We start from the raw sequence: 24,755 nt of genomic DNA on the forward strand, positions 1-24,755 counted from the left end.
CTCTGTGCAGTTGAAAATATCTGTGGCCTTTAGGCCTTTGTATGCCCAAGAAGACAGCAAATGTTAGCGCTGAGGTAAACGATCCTGGCCAAAGAGGAATGCTGGCCTACTGAAGAAGACTGAAAGGAAAAGCCCCTCAGGAATGAGTTGGAGAGCCATGCTCCACAACACTTAGGTCCATCTTCTCCCTTCTCACCAACACAGCCCAGCCCACAGAGTTACAAGGTAGATTTAGGGCATATTAATCCTGTTTCTGTGGTAACAGATGGCTCTAGGCCCAGTCTCACAGGTTTCTGCTTTGTCAGATTACCAAAAAGTGCTGGGGGTGCTTTGCTGTCTATTTATCAGTGTCGTAGTGGTGGTCACTCACTGCTGTTGAATTCCATAATTGTTTGAACCCTGGAAGCCTTCCCTTGTTTGCCATGTTGTTTTAGGAAAGTGTTAAGATAATAATGGAGAGGAGTGAAGTAACATGTGGGCAGTGGGCCCCCCTCTTCTTTTCTTTCCTTGCTACCTGCCTCTCTGTACCAGGAAAGATAGTGGAGCAAATTAAGCTATCAATTTGAAAACATCTAGAAGATAATGAGGCGATGAATAACAGTCCTGATAGCTTTCTTTGACAGGATAACAAGCCTTGTGAATGGGGGAAGCAGTATATTTTTAAGAGCAGGTTAGACAAATATCTGTCAGGAATGGTCTAGATAATACTTAGTCCTGCCATGCGTGCAGGGGACTGGAGTAGATGACCTCTCAAGGTCCCTTCCAGTCCTATGATTCTAAAACACAGCCATGAGCCAGAAGGATCACAGCATCTTTAGGCTTGTCACCCCTTTAACATTTTCCCCAGCTGATTGAAAATCAGTCATCTAGGGAAAAATGTGCCCTTTTCATTAGGACATGTCACTCTCATGAGACATATTGCCACATTTGGTGATCATGAGCTGGGGAAGGATGTGGTCTTTAAGTGATTACAGAGAGCCTACATAGGCTTTCTATTGCCATTGGGGTACTTCTCTCTCACAGTAGGAAGCACTCTTTGCAGCTGTGTAGTCCAAAAGCATTTCAGAGTGTCTGAGTAATGGGAACTATGGGATTATTTTTACCTGGATTACAGCCTGTCGTTTGTCTAACAGCTTTTAAATATTTTTCTTCACACACTTGCTTAAAGAGATCTTCAAAATATTTTGTGGGTTAAATTCAGTTCTGGAATATACCAGCTGAAGTAGCTAATGATAGAATATCAGGGTTGGAAGGGACCTCAGGAGGTCATCTAGTCCAACCTCCTGCTCAAAGCAGGACCAATTCCCCACTAAATCATCCCAGCCAGGGCTTTGTCAAATCCCCCCTCATTCTTCTCTTCTGCAGACTAAATAATCCCAGTTCCCTCAGCCTCGCCTCATAAATCATGTTCTCCAGCCTCCTAATAATTTTTGTTGCCCTCCGCTGGACTCTTTCCAGTTTTTCCACATCCTTCTTGTAGTATGGGGCCCAAAACTGGACCCAGTACTCTAGATGAAGCCTCACCAATGCCGAATAGAGGGGAATGATCACATCCCTCAATCTGCTGGCAATGCTCCTACTTATACAGCCCAAAATGCCATTAGCCTTCTTGGCAACAAGGGCACACTGTTGACTCATATCCAGCTTCTCGTCCACTGTAACCTCTAGGTCCTTTTCTGCAGAACTGCTGCCTAGCCACTCAATCCCTAGTCTGTAGTAGTGTATGGGATTCTTCCGTCCTAAGTGCAGGACTCTGCACTTGCCCTTGTTGAACCTCATGAGATTTCTTTTGGCCCAAATCCTCTAATTTGTCTAGGTCCCTCTGTATCCTGTCCCTACCCTCGAGCATATCTACCACTTCTCCCAGTTTAGTGTCATCTGCAAACTTGCTGAGGGTGCAATCCACGCCATCCTCCAGATCATTAATGAAGATATTGAACAAAACCAGCCCCAGGACTGAACCTTGGGGCACTCCGCTTGATACCAGCTGCCAACTAGACATGGAGCCATTGACCACTACCCATTGAGCCCGATGATCTAGCCAGCTTTCTATCCACCTTATAGTCCATTCATCCAACCCATACTTCTTTAAGTTGTTGGCAAGAATACTGTGGGGGACCGTATCAAAAGCTTTGCTAAAGTCAAGGAATAGCACATCCACTGCTTTCCCTCATCCACAGAGCCAGTTATCTCATCATAAAAGTAGGTTAGTCAGGCATGACTTGCCTTTGGTGAATCCATGCTGACTGTTCCTGATCACTTTCCTCTCCTCAAAGTGCTTCAAAATTGATTCCTTGAGGACCTGCTCCATGATTTTTCCAGGGACTGAGGTGAGGCTGACTGGCCTGTAGTTCCCCAGATCCTCCTCCTTTCCTTTTTTAAAGATGGTCACTACATTAGCCTTTTTCCAGTCATTCGGGACCTCCCCTGATTGCCATGAGTTTTCAAAGATAATGGCCAATGGCTCTGCAATCACATCCACCAACTCCTTTAGCACCCTCGGATGCAGTGCATCTGGCCCCATGGACTTGTGCTTGTCCAGCTTTTCTAAATAGTCCTGAACCATTTCTTTCTCCACAGAGGGCTGGTCACCTCCTCCCTATACTGTGCTGCCCAGTGCAGTAGTCTGGGAGCTGACCTTCTTTGTGAAGACAGAGGAAAAAAAGCATTGAGTACGTTAGCTTTTTCCACTTTCCCTGTCACTAGTTTGCCTCCCACATTCAGTAAGGGGCCCACACTTTCCTTGACTTTCTTCTTGTTGCTAATATAGCTGAAGAAACCCTTCTTGTTACTCTTAAAATCCCTTGCTAGCTGCAACTCCGAGTGTGATTTAGCCTTTCTGATTTCACTCCTGCATGCCTGAGCAATATTTTTATACTCCTCCCTGGTCATTTGTCCAAGCTTCCACTTCTTGTAAGCTTTTTTGTGTTTAAGATCAGCAAGGATTTCACTGTTAAGCCAAGCTGGTCACCTGCCATATTTACTCTTCTTTCTACACATTGAGATGGTTTGTTCCTGCAACCTCAATAAGGATTCTTTAAAATACAGCCAGCTCTCCTTTCCCCCCTCATGTTATTCTCCCAGGGGATCCTGCCCATCAGTTCCCTGAGGGAGTCAAAGTCTGCTTTTCTGAAGTCCAGGCTCCATATTCTTCTGCTCTCCTTCCTTTCTTGTGTCAGGATCCTGAACTCGACCATCTCATGGTCACTGCCTCCCAGGTTTCCATCCACTTTTGCTTCCCCTACTAATTCTTCCTTGTTTGTTGAGCAGCAGGTCAAGAAGAGCTCTGCCCCTGGTTGGTTTCTCCAGCACTTGCACCAGGAAATTGTCCCCTACACTTTCCAAAAACTTCCTGGATTGTCTGTGCACTGCTGTATTGCTCTCCCAGCAGATATCGGGGTGATTGAAGTCCCCCATGAGAACCAAGGCTTGTGATCTAGTAACTTCTGTTAGTTGCCTGAAGAAAGCCTTGTCAACCTCATCCCCCTGGTCTGGTGGTCTATAGCAGACTCCCACCACAACATCACTCTTGTTGCTCTCACTTCTAAACTTAATCCAGAGACTCTCAGGTTTTTCTGCAGTTTCATACCGTAGCTCTGAGCAGTCATACCGCTCTCTTACATACAATGCAACTCCCCCACCTTTTCTGCCGTGCCTGTCCTTCCCAAACAGTTTATATCTATCCATGACAGTACTACAGTCATGTGAGTTATCCCACCAAGTCTCTGTTATTCCAATCACATCATAATTCCTTGACTGTGCCAGGACTTCCAGTTCTCCCTGTTTGTTTCTCAGGCTTCTTGCATTTGTGTATAGGCACTTAAGATAACTCGCTGATCGTCCTGCTTTCTAAGTATGAGCAGGAGTCCTCCCCTCTTGCGCTCTCCTGCTCATGCTTCCTCCTGGTATCCCACTTCCCCACTTACCTCAGGGCTTTGGTCTCCTTTCCCCGGTGAACTTAGTTTAAAAACCTCCTCACTAGGTTAGCCAGCCTGTTTGCGAAGATGCTCTTCCCTCTCTTCGTTAGGTGGAGCCCCTCTCTGCCTAGCAATTCTTCTTCTTGGAACACCATCCCATGGTCAAAGAATCCAAGGCCTTCTCTCTGACAACACCTACGTAGCCATTTATTGACTTCCACGATTCAACGGTCTCTACCTGGGCCTTTTCCTTCCACAGGGAGGGTGGATGAGAACACCATTTGTGCCTCAAATGCCTTTATCCTTCTTCCCAGAGCCACGTAGTCTGCAGTGATCTGCTCAAGGTCATTCTTGGCAATATCATTGGTGCCCATGTGGAGAAGCAGGAAGGGATAGTGATCCGAGGGCTTGATGAGTCTTGGCAATCTCTCCAACACATTGTGAATCCTAGCTCCTGGCAAGCAGCATACTTCTCGGTTTTCCCAGTTGGGACAGCAGATAGATGACTCAGTCCTTCTTAGGAGGGAGTCCCCGACCATCACCACCTGCCTCCTTCTCTTGGGAGTGGTGGTCGTGGGGAACCCCCATCCCTAGGACAGTGCATCTCATGCCTTCCAATCGGTGGAGTCTCCTCCTGCTCCCTTCCCTCAGATGTATCATCTAGTCCACTCTCCGCATTAGTACCTGTGGAGAGAACATGAAAATGGTTGCTCACCTGTATCTGCATTGCTGGTACATGGATGCTCCTCTTTCTTCTTCTGGAGGTCACATGGTGCCAAATTTCTTCACCGTCCTTCTGTCCCTACTGCGCAGCCTGCTCTGATTCTTCAGAATGTTGTGCCCATAGAAGCATCTCCTGACATCTGTCTAGGAAATCTTCATTTTCTCTTATGCAATGCAGAGTTGATACTTGTTTCTCCAGACCTTGAACGTTCTCTTCCAATATGGAGACCAGCTTGCACTTTGTACAGACAAAGTCGCTTCTGTCCTGTGGAAGAAAGACAAACATGGCACATCCTGTTCAGGTCACAACAGCTGATCGCTCACCATCCATATTACCTTCCTTCTAAGAGCTTCCTCAGCTGTTGCAGTAACAACTCAGAGAAGCCTGCAAGATGAAAGCCTCAGTGGGCTCTCTCCCAGGTGAATTCCCAGTCAAAATCCCTCTGTTCGCCTCTCCGCTGGTTTGCAACTGGCTGCCTTTTTATAACAATCAGGCCCACTCAAGGCTCACCTGGAACAAAGCACTCCCAATTCACACTTTTCAAACAATCAAGCACATGGACTAACTGTCCCCACAACAGACACTCAGATACTCACCAACACAGCCCCCTGCAGCACTTAATGTACCTCCTCTCCAGGGCCATCCTTACCCATATGCAAAGTATGCAGCTGCCTAGGGCACCAGGAAACTTGAGGCACCAAACTTCCTGGTGCCCTGCGCAGCTACGTGCTGCTCCAGCCCCTGCTCTGGCTCTTCCCCATGGCCCCCACCTCTGCTCCGCCCCAGTCCTGCCTCTTCCCGCCCCAGCCACGCCCCCACTCCACCCCTTCACCAAAGCCCTCACCCCTTCCCCGCCCCAGCCCTGCCTCTTCCTGCCCCTGCTCCATCCCAGCCCTGCCCTCACTCCCCTGAGGGGTGCAGAGACCCAACCCCAGCCATGCCGCCAGTGAGTGCTGGGGGGTGGTTCCCTCCTGCCCCCCAAGCCAGCCCCCCAAGCCAGCCCCCCACATCCCCGCAGAGGCCTGGGGCCCCACACACACCCCACAGGGGGGCTGTGTAGGGCCCCAGAATAGCTAGGGATGGCCCTGCTCCTCTCGGACAGATCCCAGTCAAACTCCCTCAGTTAGCCTTGCCGCTGTTTGCAGAGGAAAAAGGCTCCAAGAATTGCTTTCCTGCACTGGGGGGTCACAACACAGCAACAAGGCACTGTTCCAGGAATGGGTGGGGCAAGGTCAACTGGAAGATATGCTGACCTAACACAGCCCAGTTTAAATGCTGACAAATAATTTTTCTATTTAAAGGGAAAGTGCCCAGATGAAAATCACATATTTAATTACTTACGTAATCCTATATTATACAAAATTATTTATCTACGTTACTAATAACAGTGAAAGAATAATTAAATTCTAATTTACTTTGTATAATTTATGGTATTTGTCCAGGTTGAGCAAAATGCAAGCAATAAACAATGCAACTGGATTGGTCTGTTTCAGCTTTCCTGTGCTCATGAGCTAGCACGATGCTGTTGTATTTGGATTTACATCACTACTAGACAAGGCTTACAAAAATAATTCAAACATTTTATTCACTTTAGATTTTAGGTCTAAAATAAATTGAAAATCCCTTTCCTTTACTAATGAAATGTTAGATTCCATTGCTCCCCATCAAAATCTGTAGTACTACGAGACATTTTTTCAATGTGTGAGTGCAACACATTTTTATACAGATGTGAAAATGGAATTTAGAGTTTGTCTACACAGGGAAGTTGACCAGCATAGCTCCCTGTGTCGACATTATTCTAGAATAAAAGTCACTTTATTCCAGAAAAATTAGTGCGCTTTGGAATAGCTATTGCAGAATAACTTAATTTGCAATAGCTATTCTAGTCAATTTCCCTGTGTAATCAAGCCTTTAGGTTCCTAAGTCACTAAAAAACTGGTAATGATATCTAAGCCCTGGGCTACACTGGGGGGGGGGGGGGGTTGTTTCAAATTAAGATACGCAACTTCAGCTACGCTATTTGTGTAGCTGAAGTCGAAGTATCTTAGTTCGATTTACCTGGCCGTCCTCACGGCGTCGAGTCAACCGCCACGGCTCCCCTATCGAATCCACTTACTCCTCTTGGCGAGGTAGAATACGGGCGTCAATTCGGGGATCGATTTATTGCATCTAGATGAGACGTGATAAATCAATCCCCGATACATCGAACACTACCCGTCCATCTGGCGGGTAGTATAGACATATCCTAAGACAGGCAAAGGTTACTAATGTCAGCAATATGTTTCTTTTTTGAGCCTAGCTAGTTGTAGCTACAAAAAATACCCCTCAGATTTTAAGAGGAAAAAAGTCTAACATTTGTATTGCACATTTATCTTGTTTCTAAACTAAAAATGCAAGAGTCATGTTAATGTTTCATTTGTTTCTCCTCATTACAGACAAGAAAAGGAAGATGTCAAACATCGTGAGTATTCACTGATTTATGAAACCAAGCTGGAGAGAGATCAAGATGGTAACCTTATTGGGTACGACACAAAGCTATTTAAGATTAACAGGATGGAAGAAATCAATACACAATACAGCAGTACCAAACTAGGCAAAGTGGCTTTTTTTCAGTGTTTGGAAAAGGTGGAGAGGGTGAGAAGCTTTTGGGAAGAAAGAATCAGTGAACCAGAGCCTGGCACAGAAGATAAAGAGGTAACCAACTACAGAGATATTACACTCCCTCCTCTGCTTCCCACATATGTATAGCTTAGTACAGTGAAATTTCACTTGTCATGCTATTTTTCATATTTTCCATTAAAATATAATACAGTTACTGTAGTTTTGAGAGATTTTTGAACTTGGGTGCCTAAAGTTTAGGCAATTAAATCTGTATTTAGGCGCAGTGCCTGATTTTCAGAAAACTCATGGGAGTTGTGAGAATTCAGCACCTCTGAAAAAGCAGGCTGCTTATTTAAATGTGGATTTAGTTGCCCCTCAAGTTTAGCAGATTCCCAAGTTAGAAAATTCTGGAATAATTTTTTGAAAAATATGTACATCTTTCCATGCCACTTAGTTAAAGCTCAACAATAGGTGGTGATCCTGCATGATTGAAGTTGGTAGGAGCTTATTGACTTCCACAGGAGCAGAAGCAGGCCCATAGCGTACAGATTTTGTGCAGAAAGATGGTTCCATGTTCAGCTAAATTCTCCTTTCAGGTTGTTTGAAAGAATAAAATATTTCCTGACATCATTAAATTGTACTAAGGGGAAAAGCCAGAGAAGCTACTGACTCCACTGACCTGTGACTATTCAGACAATAGTTAGGGAGCAGTACTTAGAACCAGTGCAATGAGAAATTATTTGTTTACACACCAGTTTGTGAAAAATTACATACATTTTAGTTTTTAATCTGTGAGAGTAGAGTTCAGGGAAATGTAAATATTCAGATATTCAAAGGTTATAGGCATTTGTTTAATTTTAAAGTTATTCTGAGATATTTTGCTTTTATAGTCAAACACCAAGAAATTTAGTTTTTAATTATTTTAATCATTATTTTCATCATGATATATTTGGGGGAAATAATTATTTTACTATTAAATGTGCTGCTACTGTTGTTAGTCATTTTTAAAAAGAAAATAATATATATATTACAAAAAAACCCTATCATATGTGTAAAATGCATTTCCAGTCAATTTCAAGGTAAAATCAAGACTCTTCTGACACATTTCTGGGTCTCTACATAGGATTCAAACGCTATAGTAAAACAGCATTGTCAAAGCTACTAGTCCCCATGACTAAAAGGCTATTTTCTGGGTGGTGGGTTGTTGTTTTTTTGTTTAGTTTTCATGTGGGGGCGGAGGGGAATCTACTAACTCCCCAAAATGAGGGTTGTGTCAGTATTAAAGTCACAATTATTGGGCTGGAGTCAGGGCCGGCTTTAGGCCGATTCCCCGGAATCGGGCCCCGCGCCTAAGAGGGTCCTGCGCCTTAGGCACCTTTTTAATTTTTTACTCACCCAGCAGCGGTCCGGGTCTTCGGTGGCACTTCCGCGGCGGGGGTCCTTCAGTGCCGTGAAAGACCCGGAGCAAGTGAAGGACCCCCTGCCGCCGAAGTGCTGCCGAAGACCCGGACTGCCGCCGGGTATTCGAATCGGACCCTGCAGTTCCTAAAGCTGGCCCTGGCTGGAGTGCGGAAGCAGAAACCAGTATTGTTGACATGCACTCCACCCCGTCCATTCTTTCTGCCTGTTGCAACATTCTTATCTGCAGGGATTTGGAATGAAGAGATTTCCTGTTGTTCTGAAGATTCTCATTCATTTCAATCCACAGCCATGTAACAAAAATGTAGCAGGCAGGAACAGGAGGGCAGGATGAACTGATTGCCAGTACTACAGTAAACCCAACGTGTCTAGCATCCTCAGTTTATTGCAAGCAGGTTGTCCATTCTAAATTGGCATTTTAAGTTTGTTGCTGGTAATATATATATATTTTACAAACTGCCCAGGCAATACAAGTAAAATATTGCTCAAGGGTAAAACTAGTTGCCAAGATTGTTATAATAACTTGGTACTAAAGAACTTGCTTTAATTAACTGGGTGGCCACTGTCATTGCTAAGCACTCTTTCCTTCCTAGTGGCCTGTGAGTGTGAGTGTCAAAAAAGGAATCAAAACCAAATCTTCTCCTTAACAATACAGAGCCCTAGATCAGGGGTAGGCAACCTATGGCACGTGTGCCGAAGGCGGCACGCGAGCTGATTTTCAGTGCCCGGTCCTGGCCACCGGTCCGGGGGGCTCTGCATTTTAATTTAATTTTAAATGAAGCTTCTTAAACATTTTAAAAACCTTATTTACTTTACATACAACAATAGTTTAGTTATATATTATAGACTTATAGAAAGAGACCTTCTAAAAATGTTAATATTACTGGCACGCGAAACCTTAAATTAGAATGAATAAATGAAGACTCGGCACACCACTTCTGAAAGATTGCCGATCCCTGCCCTAGAGTTTCTGTGCCTTCCTGCATATAGCAGGTAGTAGTCTCGGTGATTGCAAGCTTGTTTCCCATTTCTTGGGTGGGGGTTGGGGGAAAACCTCCATTAATCATTGATTCCAACTTCATCACCTTTTGATACGTTTCAAGAGTTAATGCTTTGTTAGAAGTGTTGCTGGAACCTGTGCAAAAAACTTTTGAGGCTCATAGGAAGAGGTGTGACTGACTGCAGGCCTCCAGGAGGAAAAGGAGTAAGTGCAGAAGCAAGGTTGTGTCCTCCTACTCTAGCCCAACAGTCTAGTCAAAAGAACAATCTTGCTCAAGCTAAAAGGTAGTATAATTCAGTTCTAATGACATTCTACCATCTTTCTTGAGCCAAGAATTCCAAATACATAAGCTTGAATTATGTTTTTCCTAATACTGGTCCCAAATTAACTCACATAAAAGTCGTTGGCACAACACCCAGATCCTAGTTCAGCACAGCACATAGGCATGTGGTTAAATTTAACGCCTAAAAGTTTTGCTGAACTGATTGGGCCTAAGCCAGGGTGCAGGTATAAGAAAAAAAAACTGAGCCCTGTATATAAAAGCCTTTAGCTTTATCCCCTAGCCTGTTGAACACAAACATAGTTTTATTATATTATACAATGAGAAGAGGAAGGAATAATTTCCCCTGCAGGAATGGGTGGGTGTGCAGGGAAAAGCAAGGAGTGGGAGTGTAGACTTAATTTCAGTGAGTGGGATCTCACTCAGGTTGGATTCAATGGCAAAACTCCTATTCATTTCAGTGGGAGCAGTACCAAGCCCGGAAAATATATCAGTGAGGTTATGGGGGGAAATGTACAATATTCAGAATATTTATAAAAGATGTGTTCACTTGAAAGGTAAATGTTATCAGAAGCTAATTGGACAGAATTAAAGAAGAAAATACACTCTCTCCTCTTCCCTCCCCCCACCCCGAAATAGCTGTCTTTCTAGAGATGTTACTTTTCTAAAATAAACAAACAGGAGGAGCTTATCTTATTTTCAATATTACTTATATTTTATAAAAACCAAAAGCCTAATCTGAAAACAAACACCCAAGGAACCATTAGAACAATGGGAAACAAATCACTGTGCTGCAAGTTCAGTTATGTGTAATAACTCAAAGAAAATCACTGGGAGAGAGCTGTGGAGGATGGCACTCTTCTTCAGATCCTGGGAGAGATGAAAAGTTACTAACTGAATACAAAAACGGTTGTTATGGCAAATTAGATTTTCTTTCTCTGTTCTTTGAATATATTTTTGTTCCCTCTGATCCAGTGTTCAGAACAGGCCCTTCCTATTATTTTTGCAACTATATGGGTTTAAATTAAAGAACATCGAGCTACCAAAGAAGAAAAGACCGAAAGCATGAGAGTTAACCAGAAGAAAAAAAGGATAGTTTTGTGATCAGTGTTTTCTACTGAGGGCAGAATGTTCTATTGCCCTCCATTTCTATCTATGGCTCAAATTCTGCCCTTGGATGCGTGCACAGTAGCTCCCATTGACTTCAGTTAAAGCTGCGCAACTGCAGTCAGGCAGAATTTGGCCCTCCAAACTATTTCTATATCTGAAGACCAGCTATAGCCTGGCAATTATTTATGCCACCAGAGTTCAAGAATTTTGGAGTTAACTGATAGCCTGATTACTTTAGTCAATCACAGTCAAGTTCAAACCTGCCTGATTAACTTGTTTGACTTCAGACTGCTCCAATTACAAGATGACATCCTGGCCCATTGGATTTCACCCTCAGTCTCTGCCCCTGGCCCTCAGCTCGTAAAGAAGTGTGGTTTGACAGCAAATGGAGCTGAAATCCACATGTTTAAATTGGCTGCAGAGATTCAAAATGAGGGGAACCAAGCATAAAAACAGTGCACACTGTTTTAAATTATATGGGATTATTTTCTTTAGTTGTAAACATGTTCTTTAATCTCATTTCCATGATTCTGGTGCAAGTAATTTATTCATGATTTATTTAATTTTATTGATTTTTTGCAATGCCCACTGCTCTAGCTGCTAGGCACTTGTTTACAGAATTCATAAAACAATAAAACCATCCATGATGGGTGGTATTAAAAGACCATTTCTTTGGGACTACAAAACAAGACAAATAGCTAAACTCAATCTTAAACTCAAACTCTCTACTCAGACTACCCAGGGGAATACATTTTAAAGGCAGGGCCCCTCAGCTTTAAGAGAGTGATGTAATTCACCCCCAGAGCCTGACAGTAGGTTTCAATGCAGCAGCTCTCTAGCTTCTTATGGTCTGGAGTGGTAGCCACTACTAGTCCAGGCTTCAATGCAGGGTTTCTGGGTTGTGTGATCTTGGCCCTGGCCAACCACCTAATTTCCTTTTCCTACCAGTTTATTTAGGGTCAGTGCAGAGTTCATCTTTGCAGTACATTGACGGTGCAGAGACCCCTCTATGCAGCCACTCTGTCAGCAGTTCCCCACAGTCTCCTTGTGGCGTATCAGTGATGTGGAAGGCCTTCGGGTAGTCCTCCATCCCATGAGTCATGTTCACCCAGCTTGACTAATGCAGTCATGGGTCCTAGCATTTGATAAACAATGCAACTATGTCATTTACAACTGATTACTACATAAGCAATACCATAACTCAAACACCACTACCCTGGCCTTTTTTCCTGCAAAAACAGTTACGACAGGACCATGGTCGTTGTATTCTGATGGTTATAACTCAGTGCCTCTTAGTATTGCATTGGTAAAGGGACTAGGAAATAAAGGTCACAAGAGATCTTTCTGATGGCATTTAGTGGACGGGGGCAACAGTTTCATGATAAACTCATTTTTATTCTTGAAAGATGATGTCAGAGTCCCCCTCTAAACGCCAAAGCCACAGGCATATTTTTATAGTCGTGCAACATCCATCAACAAGGTTTGTTTGAATAGACAGTTGCCAGGGCAGTCCATCATGGAGTTAGTTGGAAAACATATTTTTTCCCCCCTGACAAGCAATCAAAATAAGTTTTCATTGATATTTTTTGTAGAGGATTTTGACTTTTCCATCAGAAAACTGAACTTTGTAAAGTTGGTTTTTTTGGGGGGGACGGGGGAGGTTGATCTGTTTTCCAACAAAAAAAAATCAACACTTTTTCACAGAAAGCCGACAGGTTTTGTGGAAAAATGTGTTTAATCAAAACCCAATTTTCTGTAGAAAATTTTCCTTGAAACTGTTTTTCAACCAGCCCTAGTTCCAATATTTAGATATAGGTCCTAATTGTAACTGGTGCACCAACTAGGTATTTGGCATTCAAACTAGCTGCTCCATTGGTACAGGGGATGGGGACTGCTCATCATTCTCTCTACTTACTCCCTGTATGGGAAAGAAGGCCAGTGGATGCTCAGTGTGGGTCCTTCTCTTTTAAGTCATGTCACTGATGATTGTAGGAATGGTGGAAGCAAAGAGTCTCTTTCCAGAGCTTTGTCTGTTGGGGAGAACAAATGCCTTGGGCCAGCGACTCCTCTGCAAACTCCTACACCAATAGCAGCCATGTAACAGTGTTGCCATGATGAGTCCAACATTATTGTTTGTTTTACTTAATTGCCGCAGCTCCAGTTCCTGGAGTCATTCCATTATAATCTCAGCTTTCATTTCTGTGTGTGTGTGTGTGTGTGTGTGTGTGTGTGTCATGGTTTGCGGAGAAAAGTCTGAAATGTGACCTGAGTGCACCCTAAAGGCTCAGAAGCTAGCTGGCAAATAAAAAGAATGCAACATTTTTTTTAAATCTCTTGATTTTTAAGCCAATCTCATAATTTTGGGGGACCATATTCATGATTTTTGAATGTTTGGAGTTGGCAATACTCTAATTGTTGTCCTATAGAATCATAGAGGTGTAGCACTGGAAGGGACCTCAAGAGGTCATCTAGTCCAGTCCCCTGCACTCAAGGGAGGAATAAGTATTAACTAGACTAGGGTTACCATACGTCCGGATTTTCCCGGACATGTCCGGCTTTTTGGGGCTCAAATCCCCGTCCGGGGGGAAATCCCAAAAAGCCGGACATATCCGGGAAAATAGGGAGGGAGGGCTCGGCGGTGCTTGGCAGGGGCCTGGGGCGCAGTGCCGGGCCAGGCGCGGGGCCGGGCCGGGAGCCGGGGGCGCGGTGCCGGGCTGGGAGCCAGGCCGGGCCAGGAGCCGGGGTCGCAGTGCCGGGCCAGGCACGGGGCCAGGCCGGGAACCGGGGTTGCGGGGCCAGGCTGGGAACCGGGGTCGCGGGGCCGGGCCAGGCCAGGAGCCGGGGTCGTGGGGCCGGGCCAGGCCAGGAGCCGGGGTCGCGGGGCCGGGCCAGGAGCCGGGGTCGCGGGGCCGGGCCGGGGGCCAGGAGCCAGGGTCGCGGGGCCGGGCCGGGGGCCGGGCCGGGAGCCGGGGGCGCGGTGCTGGGCCGGGAGCCAGTGCCCCAGGGCCCGAGCCAAGCCGGGCAGGAGACGCCGGGGCCAGAGCCTCTTGGCCTGGGCCGGCCGGCCGCCAGAGGGAGCTGCTCAGCCAGGGGGTCCGGACTGGGCTGCGCTGCACCCCACCCGAGCCTACCTGCTGCCTCCCTGTTTTCAGGCTTCCCGCGAACATTTGATTCGCGGGAAGCAGGGGAGGGGGAGGAGCAGGGAGCGGAGTGTTCAGGGGAGGGAGCAGAGTTGGGGCGGGGCTGAGGGCGGGGAAGGAGCGGGGTTGGGGCGGGGCCGGGTCCCCATGGAGTGTCCTCCTTTTTAAAAACTAAAAGATGGTAACCCTAAACTAGACCATCCCTGACAGTTGTCTAACCTGTTCTTAAAAACCTCCAATGATGGAGATTCCACAACCTCCCTAGGCAATTTGTTGCAGTGCTTAACTACCCTAACAGGATGTTTTCCTAATGTCTACCCTAAGCCTCCCTTGCTGCAGTTTAAGCCCATTGAACCTATCCTCCGAGGTTAACAAGAACAATTTTTCATCTTCCTCTTGTAACGATCTTTTATGTACTTGAAAACTGTAGGTAGATAATTAAGCCCTTTGCCTGCCAACCTCCGGAGAAGTGTATGTACCTAAGCACAGGGAGAATTACAGTATTTCACATTCACACTGCTCCACCCTGCCCAATTAGTCCTCTTTCATATTCTTTGTCCATCTCATTTATATTCACATGCTATGCAGTTAAGGCTTTAGCTCCAGCCAACTGCACTGCAACTATTATCTAACTCTACATGACATCCTTTGTCCTCCAATTTTGGCTTCCCATCCCTGGAATCCAAACAGTTTCTGTGCTTTAATTAGAGGTAGATCTGGTAGCACCATCTGTTGTTAAGGTTGCCTAACACTTCCCTTTATAAGGCCCTGGTTTTGGTTGCTTTTAACTTTGCCAAATTTTAACTGCTCAGGCCAAAAAATTTTCATCCCAGGTGTCTATCTCAAACTGATTTTTTTGTTCTTGAAAATTTCAGCTACAGTAGTCTAGCTGTTTCTGAGAATGATATTACAAAATATGTTGTTTTGCTCATGTTAAAAAGAAAAATGTACTACTGCTTTGCTGAGAAGCTCCAGCACCTCTGTGCTTTGGAGAAAGGGACTTTAAACTGATCAGGACGGTGGATATTGGATGGGGGAGAGAGCCAGGAGTCAGTGTGGGGAGGTGAATAGAAGGAAAGTAGGGACACACTGGGAGTACAGTATCAGAGGGGTAGCCGTGTTAGTCTGGATCTGTAAAAAGCAACAGAGAGTCCTGTGGCACCTTTAAGACTAACAGATGTATTGGAGCATAAGCTTTCGTGGGTGAATGCCCACTTCGTCGGATGCATTGGGAGTACCTGGGCAGAAGGGTCTATAACCACAAGAGAATACTCCCCTACGTAGCCTGGATTGGAACCCAGGAATCATTGTTATCTCTAGTCCTCTTCTGTCAGCAAATAGTGGTGGAAATCACAGGCAAAATATGTGTCTCCTTCCCCCCCCGAGTGGCTAGTCCACGTAGAAGATGATAGCTTACTATTGATACCAATAGCTCAAGTGGTAGAGATCTGTGCTGTGGCTCGAAAGATCTGAACCCTGCTGCTGGGGACTGGTATAGTGCAACAAGATATAATTTCTGTTTTTTCAGTTTTTTGAGGGCGGTTGTTGGTTTGGTTTTTAATAGTAAATTACATCGAAAAAGTAATATTAGAAGAATGTAGAGTTTGCAAAGTCAAGCACTCAAAAGTGAGGAAATATCAGAAATAAGGTGGCCATATAGCCTTAATTAAGGGTCCTTCTACGTATGCATTACCATAGTCTTTAATTACGTGACACATACTATTTTTTCCCCACAGTTTTACCATCCAAATGTTGCTCTTTGTGTATATTTTGTATCCCTTGCAAATTAAAAGGCAAAAGGGACTAGCAGATGACTGACGCTATAAACTGTTAACTATTATGGTTGGTGCTAATAGTTTTGGCTCATTTGAGAAGTGCTGGGATGTCAGAGTAAATTACCTTGCAAGCAATCTTGTCTGTAGGCCCCTCACACCTGTTTCTCTCTTGTCAGTAGGCTGTCACTCTTTTTTCCCTTATAGGTCCAGGGAATGTGTTGAATTGTGTGACAGGATCCAACCTACCCAGCAGCATGCCCATCCCTTCCCCAGCTAGGTAGTGCTTACCGAGTTGGGGAGGACATTTGAGTGTCCAGCAAATTACTTCTAGTAAACCAAGAGACCAAAGTAAATCAGCTTAAAAAAATGGATCTACCCTTGAAGGGAAAAGATGTCTGGATTGCAGGTAGTTTCTGCGTCTTAGCTTCATTCCTCGGGCACATATTATGGGCTGTGCTAACCCGTGGAAGAAACAGAGAGACCTCTGCAACTGAAGATACACAGGTATTAGAAATACTTTTGAATTAGGTGGATTCATTTCATATATTAGCCTTGATAGTTTTAACCAGGCAAATGCTGCTTGTAAAGAGAGTTAGAATGTATATTCTTTTAATCTCCTTAATGTATGTTCCTTAAGGGAAAAAGACAAAGAGAAATATAAGAGCAACATTCCCTTGCACCACATTCACTTCTTTCATAATCTGCAGTAAATCCTAGTAATATTGCTGTAATTTTTAAAAAAGCTACATCTCCCCTTTCATGCTATTTGTTAGTTCCTGTTAAAACATTGTTCTAATGACCTCTGCTGGGTGAGACAAATAGGACCTCTTGTCTTCTTTGGCCACTGCCTGAATAAGCATGTCAGGCCCTCTACTAGCTGCAGTATTATTGTCACATGACCAATGCAGGACCCCACACAAGATTCCGAAAGAGGCTTGTGAGAGTTTCAACCTTTTGGGTTGACATCTATTATTTTCCCACTATTAGTAGGTGAAGATATTATCATCTTCCTAAAGATCCAGGAGCTGATTGATTGATTGTAGAGGATTATAATTATATTATTGGGGTTGTTGCAACCTAACCACTAAGTTAAACATGTGATTTCACAATGAGGAAATGAGTACAGCACGTACCAGCTGGGGTTTAGCTTGAGAATTTTTAAAAAGAACTTGCAGTAAAAAATGTGGCTTAAATAAAAACAGATGAATTTAGGTTTAAAAAAGCAAATATAAGGGCTCTTCTCAAGTAGCTTCTATCATCCAGATTGTCAGGATGATTAGACTTAATTACACCACTACAAATTGCTGAATTCTATTCATGAATGCATCTGTGCAGTCTCAGAATTAGTTTCCTGTTTATAGTCTCTGAATTCTGAAATATCACCAGACTCTAGTTTGGCATATTCTTCTTTCCTGTTGTTATGAGCTGCAAGAGGCAATTATCTCAAGCTTAATACCACAGAGTTTTACATTTTGGGCAAGAAAGTCAGAGGACAGGGATAAATAAAGGATAAGCTAAATTGTGTATCGTCAAATCTTTTTATGTTGTTGTATTTTTAATTTAAAAAACAGTAAAACAATTTGTTATAAACAGAAAGTAAAGCCAAAAAATCAACTGAAATTGTTCCTAAAAGCCTTTCAATTCTTTTGGTATTTCTATAATTATATAATTTCTGTGATGAGCTGAAATGACAACTCTGAGTTAGTGTCTTATTCATCCCACTTTCATAATATTCTATTAGTGACTCTCAGTGAATTTCATTAAAAAGAGAAAAGTAGTTCTTATGCTATGAAAGTTTTTGATATAATACATTAAAATAAGTTAAATAAGCATGATGCTTCCATTTACGCTACTTCTGCTTCAAAGACAATTATGAGGAGAAAAATGTATAAAGTTATACTTTCAGGGTAAAATATATTTAAAAATACTTCTTTATGCAGTAATTAATAGATATGATTAAATACTATTTGTTGAATAATATATACTGTTTTTAATCAACTACCTTGTTTTATTATTTTGTGTGTGTGTATTATTTGACCAGCTTAATAACTGATTGAAAAATAGCCTTTGAAGGACATATGAGGCAAATAAGATATTATTCATTGCATATACCATCAGTTAATCCAGTGTTTGATTAGTTTTAATTACTACATAAAATGTATTTACTTTTCAAGTTGTATTCTGTTTCTCTCGTATTCAGTTTACGCCAGGAAAACAGATGATTTCACTTTGTTTATAGTTACAATTCTAAACAGTTTGATTTTGCATTTCTCATGCACTAGCACAATGCTGCAGTTTTTGAATGAAAATGCTGCAGGAATATGTTAGAATCAAGAAAACATTTCAATTGCTTATAGGTTTTATAAAATCATCTTTTTCCAAAATTGAAATTTTGGAAGAAATTTGATTTGATAATGTCTCTTTAAAACCATATTATTGGGATGTTCTTTACCTATAATTTTAAAACATTTTTAATATTGTGCTGTAGCATTTTCATCTATCTACGTTTACATTATACAGACTTACTTGGTGTAAAGATAAAACTGGAAATCTTTGTCCTGGAAATTTCAGAACTGTATGAAGAAATGTAAACTTTTTTGGGGCTTTGAATTTATGTACTTGCGCAAATTTGGCACATATTGAGCAACAAGTGACTGATGAACTTTGTATTGTGCATTCTATCAGTGTTGGGTATCATATCTGCAAATTATATGTGATACAGTAACCACATTTGCTCACATACAGCTATTTTGAGAGCTGTGAGTTAAGATTTCTAGCCCACGCATTGGAGGACATGCAGAAACCTTCTGAGAACTTCTGCTTGTTTTCAAATAAGACTGCCTCAGTGAAACTTCTGTGTTTCTGCTTTCTGTCATATTTTCAATGGTCCTGCTCTGCTCTTTGTCTCCTTCCCATATGTATTCACTGTCCACCCACATGTCAAACCTTTGATCATCTCAAAACCTGGCTTCTGCAGGATCATTGTCAAAAATAAATAAATAAATAAACATGCCTGTGGGCATGATATACTCATGTCACTTCTGAGCGACACTTTAAAGAGAGTTGAATTTGGAGGAAGGTCCAATTCTTTCCTCAAATACATGCGTATAACTCCCATTGAAGTCAATGAGAATAGTACAAATGTATCTAAGGGCAGAATTAGGCCTTGGGTATATATAGAGAGAAGCCAAGAAACAACAGGGTTGTTTTATTGTGCTTGTTTGTGACTTTCATGCTTTTATTTGTTCACTGACTTTGGTTTAGTTTTCTTCGGACACACAAGACTTTTCCTCTCAGTTGGCATTTACCTCCAGTTTACTGCTCCACTGTTATTAATGCTGGCCTGTCAATGACAGCACTTGAGTACAGCTCTTAGCGCTTATTGTGTTGCAAAGGAAATGAACCAGAAATGGAAGATTTAAGACTTTGTAGTACTACGGTTTGGCATCTCTAAACGTGAGCTGGAGAAAAATCAAAAATGTATTAGGTTTTAAGATAGCCTGTTTTGTCCTTTAGTGTATATGGAAGTATATACACAATGGCAAGTGGGCTGAAAGGAGTTTTCCGTTACATTGCAAAATTCAGCAAAGCTCCCACAAAAAGTGCTGTTAGCTGGATCCTGTGAGAGACAACTGTCTGTCAAGACATCCCCTTGTGGCACAGTGTGGCCCTACAGATGCACTGTTCTCTACTCCACCTACCTGGATTTTTGTAAAAAAAATCACTCCCAGGCCAAACTGTGTTAAACTGAGATTCCCCGTGGGAGGTGGGGTCTCATTTGTTATGTCATTTACAGCATATCAATAAGTCTGTAGCCCCTTATGTCCAGCCCTTGTTCCCCCTGGATTCATTGTTCCCACCGCTTTCCGTCAGGGCTTGTGTGCTACTTTGGGTTGGTCCCATCTGAGAGCCAGGAGTCACACAGCTCTCCTTCTGGGACCTGTGTATGATGGTTCCTACACACTTCCCCTACTTAGGTCAGGAGTCTCATAGCCCTCCTCTTGGGGCCTGTGTCAGTAACTCAGGCCAGTTGCAGCCCTGGGTCAGGCTTCTCTGAGTTGGTCCCTTTTAATTCTGCCTTTTCTCCCTAGGCAGGCCTCTTCCAAGCTAGCTGCTCATACTCACTCCTTCTTTGGCTCTCTAGAGCAGTGGTTCTCAAACTAGGGCCGCCGCTTGTTCAGGGAAAGCCCCTGGCGGGCCGGGCCAGTTTGTTTACCTGCCACATCCGCAGGTTTGGCTGATAGCGGCTCCCACTAGCCACGGTTTGCCGCTCCAGGCCAATGGGGGCTGCAGGCTGAGGGACGTACTGGCCGCCCTTCCTGCAGCCCCCATTGGCCTGGAGTGGTGAACTGCGGCCAGTGGGAGCCGTGATCGGCCAAACCTGCAGACGTGGCAGGTAAACAGGCCCGGCCTGCCAGGGGTTTTCCCTGAACAAGCGGTGGCCCTAGTTTGAGAACCACTGCTCTAGAGGCTTCTTTTTATCACTAGGCCTGGGGCTGATTTAGCCACATGACCTACTTGTCATGTGGCAATGATAATTTCCCCCACCTGGGGAGAAGCACAGATGGGCTGGACCTATAGCCTTAGTGGATAAATACTTAAAGAGTCACTGGGCTAGAGACAGAGTAACAGAATGATTCTAACACCTGGTGGTCAGGACACCACCTGGGCAATCTATTGTGTAGTCCTCCTGCTTGAATGACTATTAATTATTTATATACAGTGTAGCAGCTTCAGCATGAGACATTGAGAGCTCCCTGTCCACCCTCCAACCCTCCACATCAGACTATCTCCTAGCTCAGTGGCTAGAGCACTCTCTGAGAGGTGTGGGAGATTCCTATTCAAATCATTCCTTTTTCCTCAGGCAAAGGGGGAATTGAACCCAGGTCTCCTGTATCCTGGGCGAGTGCTCTAACCACTGGATTAAAAGCTATAAGGTGGCCATCTCCTCCTCTGGCCTAATTTTTGAATGGGGTCTTATGCCATAGGCGTGCTCAGAGCACACCAGTGGGATCAGGCCCCACGGAAGATAGGCAGGTGAACACCTATCTTCCTCCGGTTCTTGGATTGCACTGGCGCTTAGGTGGGAGACAGGCATCTGGATACCTAGAGTGAGGCAGTAATCCACGTGCTCCGAGACAGAAACTTAGGCACCTAGGGAACTTTAGGTCCCGAGCGAGCTGAGGCACCAAAGGATTAGGCAAGAAGGGATTTTGTGGGTTACAGTGGAGCCTAAATCTGGGATGTAGCTGCCTATGTCTGGGGTTTAGGTGCCTAAGTACCTTTGTGAACCTGGGCCCCTGTGACAGATCGTATATTTTGCTGGAGATTTCGTGGAACTTGTAGCCAGGAGATGTTGTGAAGGCCAAAACTGTAACAGGGTTTTAAAATGAACTAGATGTGTTCATGGAGGATAGGTCCATCAATGGCTATTAGCCAAGATGGTCAAGGAGGCAGCCCTATGCTCTGGGTGTCCTAGCCTCTGATTATCACAGTGGATGACAGGGGTGGATCACTTGATGGTTACCTGTTCTGTTCATTCCCTCCTGACATTGGCCACTGTCAGAAGACAGGATACTGGGACAGGTGGATGATTGATCTGACCCAGTATGGTCGTTCTTATGGTACTTGGTTGGACTGCAGTAATTTTTACTGAACTTTACTAGGTTTCTGCAAATAGATAGGTTATTGAACTATTTGTTGACTGTATTGCACATAGTGAAAATTAATCACAGTACCATTGCTCAAACTACCATGTGTCACGTGCTTTGAATCTCACCCTTACTGAATAAAAGTTTACCTTTTATAGTCCAAAAATCCTATTTCAAGTGCAAAGCACATCTAGAAATGCCTCATAACAATCCAAGTTACACTTAAAAAGTGTGTCTATACTCTCAACATCTCAACATGAGTGGGGGTGGGATGTAAACAGCTCTGAATGGTTTGCTTTACTTTTCTGTGCTCTATAGAAAAATTTGCTATAGCCTTCTGAATGGGGGCTTGGCACAGCAATATCCTTTACTCATTATGGTCTTCCCCAAAGCAGCATCAAACCAAGGAGCAACAAGAGAGCAAGTTAGACCTGTGCAAAGTAACTTTCAGTTATCTCTTTTCTTGTTTGCACATGGAACCACAGTAGATCTCGGTACCAGTGTCAGATCATTCTCTTTGGGAGGACTCAGATTACCAGTGCAGCGGACTAGTGACATGTAATATTTCATTCATTTGTGACGTAGGTGTAATACTGACCTTGTGGTGACCATGCAACCTACTGGTACTTGTGTGGATTGGTATGTATGCTTTGTGATGTGCAGCTAATTGAGTATACCGGCACTGTGTTCATGAACGATTTCTCTTTGAATGGTTCAGATGTATGTTGTGGATATGACTCCTCCATTCATTTTACCATATAGATGATTTTTGTAACTGAATACAACCATGCACTGCATTTCCAATCCCATGTTCCTCAATGAGAGCACCTTTCCTGAGATGACAGGCACACATAGACTTGATATTGCATGTGCAGCACTGTTTGACATGATACAAAGCAGTGTAACATTGACTTTGAAGACATTATATTCCTTTCCTTGGCTTTGAATTTGCCTATCTGTTCAGTGGGTATAGTTACTGGTGTAATGAAGAGGCTTTATTATTTATTGTTATTTGTATTACTGCAGTGTCTAGAGGCCCCAACTGAAATTGTGCTAGGCACTGTACCAACTCATATTAGGAGTCAAACCCTGCTCCCAAGGGCTTATAATATTAATAGACCAGTTAGAAAGTGGAAGGGGAAACAGACACACAGATGGGTGAAGTGATTTCCCCAAGGTCATATAGCAGGTCAGCGGCAGAGACATATATACAATGAAATTGAGGTTGTTGACTCCCTGTCCAATGTCTTGTCCCCTGGACTATAATTAGGCCTGGGGAGGGACAGTTATGTGTTATCAGAATTCTCAGCCTATCAGGTCTAAGCTTTTATCCAAGCCATTTTATAAATGTAAATGTATTTTGTGCAGGTCCTTCACATCAATTGTGCTAGATTATGTTGCATTTTCTTGGTTAGTGATATCAGATACAGCAAAAAGTGGAGAAAAAATATAGCTTCACAGATGCTTACCAACTTGATAGATCAAGAATGTATGAATGTTGATATGAATGTAAAGAAAAGTGAAATGCAGTGTGTCATCCTTAGATGTATAGCCTAATGAAGATTCTCCCCCCCCCGCCCATAAACTGTCAATGGTGTCCTGTTGCGGTTATCTCACCAGCCAAACTGTAATATATACTGGGAGATATATGCAGACTGCCAACTATGACCTTTCTTTCTGGCATCCATTATAGCTGCATGATGTCTAACCAAACACATTTAATGATGGCCATGGTGCAGTAAAAATTACATTCTAATGCTGAGTGAATGGTCAAGGATTCTGACCAAGGGCTTTTCACATTGGAGAGGTCACATTCTAGTCACATGAGACAGGGGATGAATCTTCCTCTTGGGTGATGAACAACATAAGAAGCTGATTCTCATTTTCCCCTTAAAGAGTCAGTCCACTATAGTTCTCCATGTTTTCTCCTACAGTTGCTTAAATTCCAGCTTCCCCACTAGATCTCTCTTTTTTCCAGTGCTTAATTTGTAATGAAAGAGGTGTTGGGGCTCAAGCAATATTTTTACTTTCATAACTGACAGGGCAAGCCCAGAGGTGCGGGGGCTATGAACTGCCAAGCCCAAAGGTGCGGGGGCTCAGCCCTGCAAAAATTAAGCACTGTCTCTTTCACCCTCCAGTGGGTCAAATTGTGGTTTCAGATATTCATGCTTGGTTCCCAGCTGACTTGAGTGAGAATTGCCCATATGTATATAAAGGATGAGTTTTCTTCTTCATATGTATGGAAGGATCAGGGTCTCTGCTTCTCCAGAACAGATGGCGGAATATTGTGGGTAAGTCTCTGGCCATAGTGTGATCCTCAGTGGGAGTGTAGAAAATGGAAGTGGATAATTAAGCAATAAACCCTTCCTCTTTAAGGGCAAGTCTACATTACAGTGCTACATTGGTGCAGCTGTGCCACTGTAGCGCGTCTGGTGAAGACGCACTATGCCAACGAGAGAGTGCTCTTCTGTCAGCATAATTACTCCACCTCTTATGCCGACATAGCGCCGGTTGGACAGCATGAAATTTGTGTCGTTCGTGGGAGTGTGCAGGCTTTTTCACACCCCTGAGCGATGTAAGTTAGATGGACTTAAGCGATAGTGTAGACCTGCCCTATGTAATCCTTTCCATCCTAGATATTCCCCATTAGCACAGTATGAATACCACAGATACTTAAAATACTTAGTATTTCTCTAGCTCATCTTTAATCCAATGGGAAGCATGGACATGTCTGATGCAGTGACATGTTAATATAACCCAAACTTTTAACTATTTTGTATTATTGGAGTTTACAAATGAAACCATTGGTATGGGGGACATGAATATGGAGTTGCATAGGACAATGTTGTTCATGGTAGAGAAAGGACAGGACTAGATTGTAATTCGCATAAAGGGATTCTTTACTGAAGCTTTAGAACACAGAGCAAACCCAGTATTTCTCCCTAGCTCTTTAGCTCCCCAGCTAACTAACCACAGCCCATGTTGCCTAATGTCACCACACAAGGCCTCCCTACATCCAGGCCAGAACTAAGCAGTCATTGAAAGGACATGTGGACAGATTTAATTTAATCTGTCACCCCCATCTAATTATGAGCATATTTATTTTAGCTCGTATATTAAATACTGTCTGGAGTTGAG

General features: G+C 43.5%; 1 protein-coding gene across 3 annotated transcripts in view; it reads left to right on the forward strand.

The window, feature by feature from the left end:
- The window catches only part of MYLK4 (myosin light chain kinase family member 4), a 132,394-nt gene that overhangs the window by 14,788 nt on the left and 92,851 nt on the right, over nucleotides 1-24,755 (forward strand). For all 3 annotated transcript variants that reach the window (XM_034762214.1, XM_034762216.1, XM_034762215.1), the window contains exon 2: nucleotides 7,077-7,335. In XM_034762214.1, the coding sequence (XP_034618105.1) occupies nucleotides 7,077-7,335 (259 nt within the window). The remainder of the gene's footprint in view (nucleotides 1-7,076; nucleotides 7,336-24,755) is intronic.

Source organism: Trachemys scripta, chromosome 2 (assembly GCF_013100865.1).
Source record: "Trachemys scripta elegans isolate TJP31775 chromosome 2, CAS_Tse_1.0, whole genome shotgun sequence".
In the NCBI taxonomy this organism is placed as follows: Eukaryota; Metazoa; Chordata; order Testudines; family Emydidae; genus Trachemys; species Trachemys scripta.